General features: G+C 37.5%; 1 protein-coding gene across 2 annotated transcripts in view; it reads left to right on the forward strand.

Moving 5' to 3' along the window:
• The window catches only part of PRKD1 (protein kinase D1), a 119,980-nt gene extending 109,859 nt beyond the window's left edge, over window positions 1-10,121 (forward strand). For both annotated transcript variants that reach the window (XM_039552480.1, XM_039552481.1), the window contains 2 exons: window positions 6,849-6,934; window positions 9,150-10,121. In XM_039552480.1, coding sequence (XP_039408414.1) covers window positions 6,849-6,934; window positions 9,150-9,368 — 305 coding nt within the window. In that variant the 3' untranslated portion in view covers window positions 9,369-10,121. The remainder of the gene's footprint in view (window positions 1-6,848; window positions 6,935-9,149) is intronic.
• Window positions 10,122-11,282: the final 1,161 nt, after the last annotated feature.

Raw genomic sequence — 11,282 nt, forward strand, 5'->3', positions numbered from 1 at the left:
TGCAATTTCTGGCACTTATAGTACAGTTTATCTGATTTTCAGGTGATGTGTTTAACATACCTGTTAAGCATAGTCTAGAGCAGTGTGCCTAATGCTTACTGTAATATATGTTGCAGCCGTGTGAGATTCTCTTCTGAAAATGCTCTGAGAGCATTGTTTGTTATTTTATCTCAGTGGCAGATGAAGTTTGAAATCTGTTGGAGAAAAAAAAAAAGCTATAAATCTGCACAATTGCACACTGAAGTTCTCCTGAACCTCCACACACTTTGATATGTAAGCTGACAGAATCTGTTGGCAGCAATGCTTTATCTGTCGCTAGAGATAAGCAAACAGCAATCAACACAGGGGAAGCTGCAAGAAATTGTCTCCCACAAGTTTCTACTGTGGTAGACAGAAGATCAATTTTTGCACTCAGAGGTGAAGATTCAGTAGAGCACCTACAGAAAACTCACCTACTTGGGTGTTATCTCTCCATTTGTAGAATCACAGCCTTCATTAAGAGTTGATGGATACCAGGCTGTGAGCATGCAGAAGGGAGGGAAAAGCATTTAACAAATGACTAAATTTAAATCTGCTTATACATTGTGATTTTATTGCATATTTTGAGTTGCTAGCTGATGAACCACTCTGTTGTGCTAAATGAAAACCTAGAAAATATCTGAAGAGATTCCATTATGTCTAACACAGGCAGTTGAACTCTGGATCTCTGTCCAAGTATTAGGTGATAAGGCTGAGTTTTAGACCTCAAATTTGAATTCCAATTCTATATTACTTAGGGAAAATAAAGGAATGTTTTTCTCATGTCCTGCTCCACTCTCCTGCACAACTTGTGAGAGAGCAGGAGCTGGCCCTGTGGACGTGCTGGCTCCATCCAGTTTCTGTTACCTCTGACAATGTAGCATGATTAAAATGCAAACCTGTATCTGCTGTCCTAACACATCTAATCTGGATTACAGTTCTGAACAGTGCCATGTTAATTAATGCTGCAAATGATTGAATTATTTAGGCGAGAAACACACATTATTTTAAAGGTTTTATGAAGGATCTTCTGCATGTCTATTGCAAAGATTAGTGCTAAGGAAGGAATTGGTGCTAAGGAGCAGCGGTTTAACCTTTAGTGTCTTGTCCATGATTATTGTGACTCAGAAAACCAAATGTCTAAAACTTCTTGCAACTGTAGCTATTTCAGTGCTCTCTTCAGACCATTGCTTATGTAAAAAGTTTAATAGCTAAACTTAGTTATTGCCATCTTCTATTTTTATTGTAATCAGGAAAAAACATGTATTTGTTTGAATTTAATAGATAGTGCAGAAATTAGAGCGAATGATGCTGTGTTTACCACCGCTTTGGTTTTAATGCACACTACATGCTTTTCCTGATGCTTGCTAAACATAGCATGCTAATTTGTGAGCTGGAAGGTCGAGGGTAGCAAAACTTTAAAAGAAAAAAAGATGAGACTGGCCATATGTAAACAACGTGTCTGGAAAGGTAGCAACAGTGGTAAAGTAGCCTAAATATTCCCATTATATGTTACTTAGTTAATTACTGGCATTTAGGCAAAATTGGTTTTTAAAATTGTAAATTGCACTGATGAGGTGATAGATTCATAAAAAACACATGACCCATAATAGTTTAAACTGCATGGTAATATAAATAACATAAAGTCTAACAGATTCAGAGGAAAAGTACATGGAGGTAAGTTGTATTTTGGAGGAAAAGCATGTCATATTGTGCAGTATTGTGGTCTGTGTTAGTTTACTTTCTTGGTAGTTACTTTTTCTGTAGCATTTTCTAGCAATTCTTAAAATTCTGCAGTCAGAAGACAAGAAAAAAGACAGAATATATTTGAGGATAATATTTTTAAGTGCCTAATGTTTTTAAGTCACCATCAACAGTTGTCTTCTCTGCCAATCATTTATATGGTCTAGTCATTGACTGAGACTTCTCCTGATGTCATAACTCCTGGATTGATTTCATCAACTCTTCCTGATGAGAAATTTAGCTTTTTTGTGTAATGTTTTTGTCCTTCCTTTTCTGCATTAAAATGTAAATTATGAAAACTATGACCTTTCAGTTTTGTAGGTCTCAGATTTCTCCATAAGGAATTCTGATTTTTACCTAGGTGGTTGCATTTTTCCATCTTTTTCCAGTAGCTTCACTATTTTGAAAGAATACATCTCAAAACCGGAGTCTGTTTTTGGATGTCTAAATAGAATTGTAACACATTACTGGAGATAGGTAGTTTTTGTGGTACTTTGGGTATGTTTTAGAAAACCAGGTTTTGTTGCATCCATTCAGCATTCCATTGCTCAGTTTGCTCTGTTTTCAATGTTTGTCAAGCCAGACTATTTCCAAATTCACTGAATTGCTGTATGACAATTTGAATTTAAATCAGTCTTCATTGTGGCGTTTTGCTAGATACTGATATAGAGGAATCTACTTACAGAGATCTTATCTATTTTATAGCTTTAAATTTCACATCTCTCAAACATGGAATCTGTTTTCAACAGCTTTAATGTTTGTTTCCAACTTTGAGCTTCCAGTCTACCAAATTTGCATAATCTCTAAAGATTTGTTTTGACTTGGCTACATGTTACAAGAAGGAAATACTGTGAGATATAAAGATAGAACTCCATGATTAATTTTGTCTCTCTACCTGTTAGTATATTTTATGTAGTATGTCTTCACTGTGGTGCCTATTCTTTTGAACTGTATGGTCCTAAAGTGTACTATGTCAAGCTTTGGATTATTCATGGTGTGTTTCATTCTGCTGTGGTATTTTCCTAAAACATTGTATTCATAATTCTTTTTATTTCAGCTACCACCAGCGCAGCTATTACTACTGGCCTGATGGGCTGTGTGATGTGCACATCACTGATTAGGTGCTTCACATTTACTTAATACTATTAAAATAATTTGGGAAGAAAAAATGCAATTCTTATCATGCATTAAATTTGACCATGGTGTCCCTGTTACAATGTTTTGTAGTGTCATAAATAAATACCACGGCTGCCTTCGAGCCAGTATTTGTTTATACTTGTTACAACATAATGTGAATAGAAACTCTGAGTGCTTGACACATTAATCAGAAAGTCACATGAATGAGTGAGCATTGACTACGAGGAGGTCAATGCATGTTACAGCTCAAAGATGCTCTCTGCTTCTGTAAACGTTTAGCTAGCTGTTGAAATGAAGGTCTTGCCTCTACTTACACATTTGCTAGGATAAATTAGTAGGAAACCTCTCTTGTAGGGATACAGCTTAGAATTGCCAAGGACTTCTTTTGAGAGTACAGCTGAATCCATGCCCCTGTAAATCTCAGACTGCTGAAGATTGTTTTACGCTAAAATAATTGCATGTACACTAGAGCATTTGTCAACAAAGCTGTATTGACCAACAGCAGGAAAGGGATTTGTGTGTATGAAAATACTGTACCTCTAGTCAAAAAACCTATTAGAAAAATCCAGGGCTTAGGAAGTCCTGGGCCTCCTGTGTTAGTGGAAGCAGCTTAAAGTTTTACAAATGATGGCAGTAAGAGTAGGTAATAATTCTAGGTGTACTTTAAAAATTCTGAACCAATTAAAAATGTATCATTAATTTAGGACTGCTTTTTTTGATATCCTTAAGGTGATTTCTTGTTTATAACTTACATTAAAATTTTAAGTCTGTAGGGAAGGACTAAATGAATGTTTGTAATAGGGTTTTCAGATACTATGTAAACTTTTGCATTTATGTGTGGGTCACATCCTAATTGAGTTAAAGCAGTCATTCCCATGAAAAGTAATTATTGTGGTAATTTGATGCTTAGAGTGAAAATTGTGACTTTGTCTGTTCTACAGTTAATTATTTGCCATATTAATAAACTTGCATAAGCAGTTTAGAATCATGAACCTCCTGACTGTGAAGGTTCTTTCCAGTGAATTGAAGCTAGAGCGCCATCTTTTAGTAGCTAGAGCGACTACTTTAAATAGTCATGTTGCACTTCTGCTTATATATTTATTTGTGCTTATTTCTTGAGAGGCAAGTGATAGGCAAAAGTTTCCAGGCAAAAAGAACCCTAGATAAAAAACTAAAAACAAACAGCAAAACTGGTGACAGAGACAGCAGTATTCCAGTGGCAAAACAAGCAGACTATCTGTGTAAACTGTTCTCGATTGCTCGATATTGACAATTCTAACCGTCCAGTGAAGCTGCCTTCTCACTCTCATCAGTTTTCTTCCCTGTCCTTTTTTGTGCACCTTCTCTAGTGATTTTTTGAAGACCAGTTCCTTTCTGGTCTGCTCAACAAGCCATTGGCAATGTTCCCCCAAGAATACAAAGAAATATGTTATTACATGTAATACATCCTAGTCCTGAAGTGGAAAAAAGGGGCAAAGAGGTCCTCATCCTGTTGTAACTTGAGGGAGGCTGAATAGCTAAATATAATTTCATCACTTGTAAGGCTCACAGTTGTATCTGCTTCCAGTGGGTTGCAGAGAAGAAATGTAATAGAGACATTATCTATCCTCAGTGGCAGGAAGAACATTCAGTAGGTACTTGACAGTTACCAAGGCTGGGATATGTGCACCTACATTGCAGCAGTTACCAGGACAATCAACCCTGTCATCAAGTTCTTGACCTATATTCCAAACTCACTCTACTGAGATTCATAGTAAATGATTGAAAAATGAACTCTGAAGATCATATACACCCAAATACCACTGAAAATAATAAAGAAGTGGTAGCCCTACTAAATTCACATTCAGCACTGGCTTATATATCAAAAGACAGACTGAAGTCTTACCCTAAATTCAGAAGAATTACAATAAGTTGACAGTTGCAGAAGATGCTGATGTTAGGTGATACCCAGATATACTGCAGTGGGTAAGGGACTATGTTTTCCTCTTCAAAACATCAGATAAAAACAATGGTCACTACTTTTTGATATCAAAACGGTCGTGTATGACTGACTTTCCAATCTCTTCCCCATAGCTTGGTAGTTGAGAATGTCTCTTACCAATAAAGAAGATTAACAGCACTGTTTTGGAAAACAAATGAGTTTTAAGAATTATATAATCTGTCAGTAATGGTCCTATTGGATATCCGCTGACTTTCTTATCCCATATCCATTTCACCAGCATTTTGAGAGGGAACACAATAAACACGAGTTAGAAAATTTACCATAACTGTACTTGATGCTAAAAGAGACAGTAGATAAGAATCTGTTTGTCCACAACAGAAAAGTAAAATTAGGACCATCTGTTCCAGGAAAAGTGGCTCTGAGCCTCTGGCAATGCTTTCTTTGTCAAAAGTCCGTAGATTTGTTTTCTCTCATTCCCACAATTGCTTTGATTTCCAAGACAGTTTTCATCACCAGGAAGTCAGGGTTGCTTTAGTGATAGTCTCCTATTGCTAAGAATAGGTTTGTCTGTCAAACTAACTGCATAAATTCAGATAGACTGCTGTGTGCATTCCCATTTTCCTGGACATTGTTTTCATTGTGCTCTTCTCCATGGCAGAAACACACATAAAGCCCAAGATGGCAAATTGAGCCTGCAGAGAGGAAGTCTCTTAATAAAGAAAAGCTTTTCCATATTGTTGTACGAAATACAATCCCAGAGGTAATTGGTTCAAAGAATTCTGTCCCATCTTGTACTCTTAAAACAGAAAAGAAGATTATTCAGCTCCTTCAATACCCAGCTGGCGACAATACCCATCTGACATGTTTCAGACCCAATGCCCCTCAGTGGTGCCATGTGTCTGTGTTACTTTAAGGACCATCTTTCCCTGTCACCATGATATGAACAGAGAAATAAAGATGTCAACCAGCATGCTTTGGACATGCCAAGGGATAATGTGATGAAATGGAGAAATTGCTGGAATATTATCATTCCCTGTGGCTTGTCAGTTGTTCTGTAATAACAGTAACTTTCCACCAGCACACATGCTGAACATTTAGCACCTAATAGGATTTAGCCTTTCATGATAACCTCATTTTTTTTTTTAATGTTTTTTGTAATTGCATTCAAAGCTCACCAGTCTCATTCCAGAGATTTTTCCATATGGGTCACTCATTGCAGTTCCATGTACTGGTCACTGGCTCATGGGCCTAATCCCTTCAGGAACCACAGCACACGTACCTGCAGGGTGAAAGAGTTGGGTTTGTTCAGCCTGGAGAAGTTTCCAGGGAGACCATATAGCACCTTGAGCTACCTAAAGGAGGCTACAAGAGAGCTGGAGAGACCTTTTACATGTAGTGATAGGACAAGGGCTAATTCCTCTGAACTGAAAGAGGATAGGTTTAGGTTGGTTATTAGGAAGAGGTTGCTTATTAGGAAGAAATCACTGTAAGGGTGATGATACAGTGGACAGGTTTCTCAGAGAAGTTGTGGATGCCCCATCTGTGGAAGTGTTCAAGTTGGACAGGGCTTTGAGCAGTCGGGGCTAGTAGAAGGTGTCTCTGCCCATGGTAGGAGAGTTGGATCTTTAAGGACCTTTCCAGCCTAAACCATTCTGCGATTCTGTGAACCTCAGTGAACCATTGACTCCAAAACCATAGAAATTATGAAATTTGTAAAAGAAGTTTCTGAAACTGTAGTCTCTTGACTAGCATGTAGAAGCAATGCTCAGTTCAAAAGAATAGTATTGCAAGACTTGGTGACTTACAAAACCTCATTTCTCCACTCAGTGACTGGGAAGGTGCTGCTGTCAGCTAAAAGTGATACTGAAAGTCTCAAAGAAATAATATACATATATATCGTTTACTGCCCACTTTTTACAACTACGATGTCTGTGTAGCTCTCTCTTTGCATGTCCTAGTTGAAACAAATACGTTTAAACTAACGTTTTCCAATATTATTTCTTTTCAGCTATTGATCTCATAAATAATTTGTTGCAAGTGAAAATGAGAAAGCGCTACAGTGTGGACAAAACGTTAAGCCACCCATGGTTACAGGTATTTCTACAAATTTCATGGTTTTACTTACGCATTTAGACTCTAAACATATAACAAATCTTCATCTTTAAGCACAGCAGGATCTAAGAAAATCTAAAAACCTGAAGATGTTTTCAGATCCTTAGAACCTCATGCTCATTCACCAATTTACCTATAGTTTCTCATTAATTTCTGAAATACTAGATTCCAATACGAAACAGTCTCATGCTTTCAAAATACACAACAAAAATATTTTATTATATTTGTCTATTGAGAAAATTATGTATATAAAAAAAACCCCTGTAGTCATTTGACTTACATTATTTCACTGCCTGGAGTTTACTCTGGTTCACTTCTTATTAAAATTATTCAACAGGCTTTCACTTCGCAGTCATCACAAAAACTAGTGAAATTGTATGCTTTCCAGGAAAATATATTAGCTCCATTCAACTGAATTCTTCAACTAAAAACTGAGGTGTAAGGAATTTCTAAGATGCTAGCAGCCTCTGTCTCGTGCTCAACATATGGTAATTTTTTTTTTATCCTGGCAGCAGCCAAATCACTGCAAATTCAAGGACTAAGACAGTGCAGTGAGGAGCCGGGGCCTGTCCTACCATCCCTAAGGAGCAGGGAAGCCTGGGGACAGCCCAGGCCAGGGCATTGTGTCCCTCCCTGAGGATGAGGACAGGCTGAGGCCAGACAGATACATCAGCCTGTGAGATCTCCCAAGGGATCTTTGTTTGCATCTAAGAAAGTAATCATGGCACAGGCATGGTATAGATCAGATACATAATCCCCAATCCCAAAGGAATCTTTATCAAACCAGAAAACTGATCCTACTCTGGTATTTTATAGCTGATACTGTTTCTCAAAGTATATGGTGACCTTCTGGTATAGGAGGAAAAGGGCTGTAACCTCCCACGCTGCACCCCACCTTTCTCGGGGACATTTATCTGGAGCTTGCTTTCTTCATCTCAGATTTCCTGTCCCTCACTAGTTTTTTCCTCCAAGACTGCTCTTCTGCTCCCTGGCAGCCATTCCAGAATGTATTTGCCTGAGTCTTTGGGAACCAGAAGTGTCTGGGTTAAGGTCTGCAACAAGGATGCTGGCTGTCTCATGTGACAGGACAGGGTCCTTGTCCTCTGCATCCAATTTTATTGCTAGTGCAATAGTGAGTGGAGGTGAACTAAGATGAGGCGGTTCAGCAGCAGCTCTAGGACCAGGGATGGGATGAGTCCTCTTGTCTAGAAGAGTCCTACCTTGCAGGCTAAGGCAAGATAGAAATGGTTATTTTTCCTTACAGGGCAGGGTTACAGGGCAGTGAGACTTAATGGTGGTCTCTGAGAGGATGACTGTAGGAAATGGGCCAAAGCATATGAGATACTAAAGATGAAAGCTTTATGCATTTACAGTGTTTGGGCTTTCTGGTGCTTTGGCTAGGTGGTTAGGATTGTGTCTTAGGCTGAGACAAGATGAAGGAGAAAAAAGGAAACTGGATACAGGATCATGAGGAGAGATTAGTCTGGATGGGGCTAGGATTGGCTCTATTACTGCAGCTTCATGTGTGCTTTGGGTGGGAATAAGAAAAGAAATTATTAAACTTGTATACTTTTGACAGATGGGAGGCTGCAGAGCATGATGGTGTAAAAAGCATGAGACTCAAACTAACTTCAGCCTTATATTTGACTGTCAACAGGGAGTTCCAAACTACCTTAGTGTTTAGATGTATACGTTTCTTTGAGCACACCAGTAACTGCCCAAGTTTGGAAATGGAGGTTTTTTTAGCCCAAGCTGAATTTATATTCTGCATCTACTGAGACGCAGACTCACCTGCCTTGACTATCTGATACAGATCACTAGAATGTACATGTATGACTTAAAGATGTTTCTTCTTCCTTATTCGTCTTGTGACTAGCGTGAGGAATTGCTTTACCACCATTCCTCAGTTAGACATTATGGCAATCTATACATATCTGTCCATTTTGCAAAACAACCTGTAATATCTCAATACTATACTTGTGACAGAGTTTAATAAAATTATCAAAAAATCCTCTAGAGATGAGATTTATATCTTTAGGCAGATTTCATGTTTATATATTATAAGATTTTTCGATTCTAGAGCAATAGAGATGACCCTTAGATAGCTGAGTTAATAGCACTTTGCATATTATTGATAGCAGAAGGAAATATGATTTATTTTAGGAAATCTAAAAGTAATACTGTTATTCTTTTTCAGGACTACCAAACCTGGTTAGATTTAAGGGAACTGGAATGCAAAATGGGGGAACGTTACATCACCCATGAAAGTGATGACTCCCGGTGGGAACAGTATTCAGAAGAACATGGATTGCAGTATCCAGCACACCTCATCAGCCCAAGTGCTAACCGTAACGAAAACACCAAGCTAGAAGAAACAGAAATGAAAGCCCTCAGTGAGCGTGTCAGCATCCTTTAAGTTGCATCCCCTATAATCTGTCAAAACACTGTGGAATTAATAAATACATACGGTCAGGTTTAACGTTTGCCTTGCAGAACTGCCATTATTTTCTGTCAGATGGGAACAAAGCTGTTATGCTGTTACACTGTTGATATATCTGAGTTGCCAAGACAAATCAACAGAAACATTTTTGTGTGACCAACTGTGTTGTATTTACAAAAGTTCCCAGAAACACTAAACTTGTTATTGTGAATGATTCATGTTGTATTTAATGTATTAAAACCTGTCTCCACGGTGCCTTTGCAAACTAGTGTTTTTCTTACTTGAGCCTCATTTTGGTAAGAGAGAACTTTCCCGTGAAGATCTTGGGGGTTTTTTGTGCATTGTTAGTATTGTAATTGTAAGCAAACTCTTGAAGAGTAGATTATAACTGCTGTTCTGTGAACAACTTCTACCATTTGGATAAAAGCTTTATTTAGTGTTCTAAAAATAGGAAAGGCAAAAAAGAATGATTTGCATAGAACTGTACAGTTTCAAATCAGATAACCTGTGTGTAGTTGTGTGGTTGTGCATGTAGATACGCATACACACAGTAAACTTGCTCTTAAGCCTAAATGCCTTAGTAAAATATATACTGCAGAATGTCAGTTGTATTTCCCCTTTTCTTAAAATATTCTTCTCTAATATGAATATTCTTTAATATGTAAATTCAGAAGCTAAATAACATGTTGACTTTGTGTATGTTTTCAATAAAAGTCTTGTTAAAACAGATTCATTGATGAAACTTTCTGTTTAAAGTATTCCTGGAGTGGCATCAGAAGTACATGGAATAAAATAATTCATCATTTAGAAGACAGTGTGGAGGTAGGTGGGAAAATGCTGCTGGATAACCTCTGTACCTATCACACATGTTTTATAAGAACCTAATTGGACTGATTTTGTATCAGGAGTTCAGTCAGGTTTGAAGCATAATGAGGGAGTTGGGAAGTTGAGGATGCATTGAAGGGAGTTTAGCTCTTCGAGAAATGTGCTGCTTCTGCTTTTCCTCTGAGTTCCACTGAACTGAAAAGGTACTGCAGATCTTTCTTGCTCTTCTTCCCCTGAAAACTTTGAAGATACTAATTGTCATTTCTAACAAATACGTAGACTGCCAACACTACGCCATTTAGTTTTAACAATGAGAGATGTTCAGGCTGCACTATAAAAACACATGACAGAGTAACTTGGAGAAAAGCTGAAATTTATTCTACCCCATGGTCTATCTTGGCAAAAAAACAGTTCATGTATAGGTATTGAAGACTGAGGTTAAAAATGTAAAAATACATTGGATGGCAAGCAGAAGTATGCAAAGATAAGAGCTAATATCCACATATGATAAACCTTCACTGCTCAAATCTTGGCTTTTTGTTAGAATCATGAGCTCTTCAGTAGATAAATCCATTCTTTCATTGTAGAAGAGTTTTTTCCTGAGAAGATTTTTGCCAGATACATAACATAACGAAAGCCAGAAGAATTATTCCTAGGTATTTTGCACCTCTGCTGGATAGTATGTACTGTAGAGGAAATTAAGAAAAGGCACCTCTATTCAAACAGGAAAAAAAAGATATTTTAGAAAATTAAAAAGTATTGTAAAAAATTATTTATAAATATCTTCTCCTTCCTCCCTACCTTCTTTCCCTACTCCTACTGCCAAAAAAAGAAATCCTTTTCTACTTCAGTTTTTGAAGAAGGTCTCAGATAATCCTGGCCTTGTGACATCTTCTGAAGCAGCTCTTGTTGGGCAAGTTCGAATGTGTTGATTATTCTGCCATGCTGTATTTTCTGCCATGTCTATATTTTCTGTCAGGAAGTTCCTCTAAGACTGAAAATTGGCTAATGATTGGCCATTGTTTATTTTTCTTTCAGCCTTAAGCTTAATCATCAGTTGACTGT

Source organism: Corvus cornix, chromosome 5, assembly GCF_000738735.6.
Source record: "Corvus cornix cornix isolate S_Up_H32 chromosome 5, ASM73873v5, whole genome shotgun sequence".
NCBI lineage: Eukaryota > Metazoa > Chordata > Aves > Passeriformes > Corvidae > Corvus > Corvus cornix.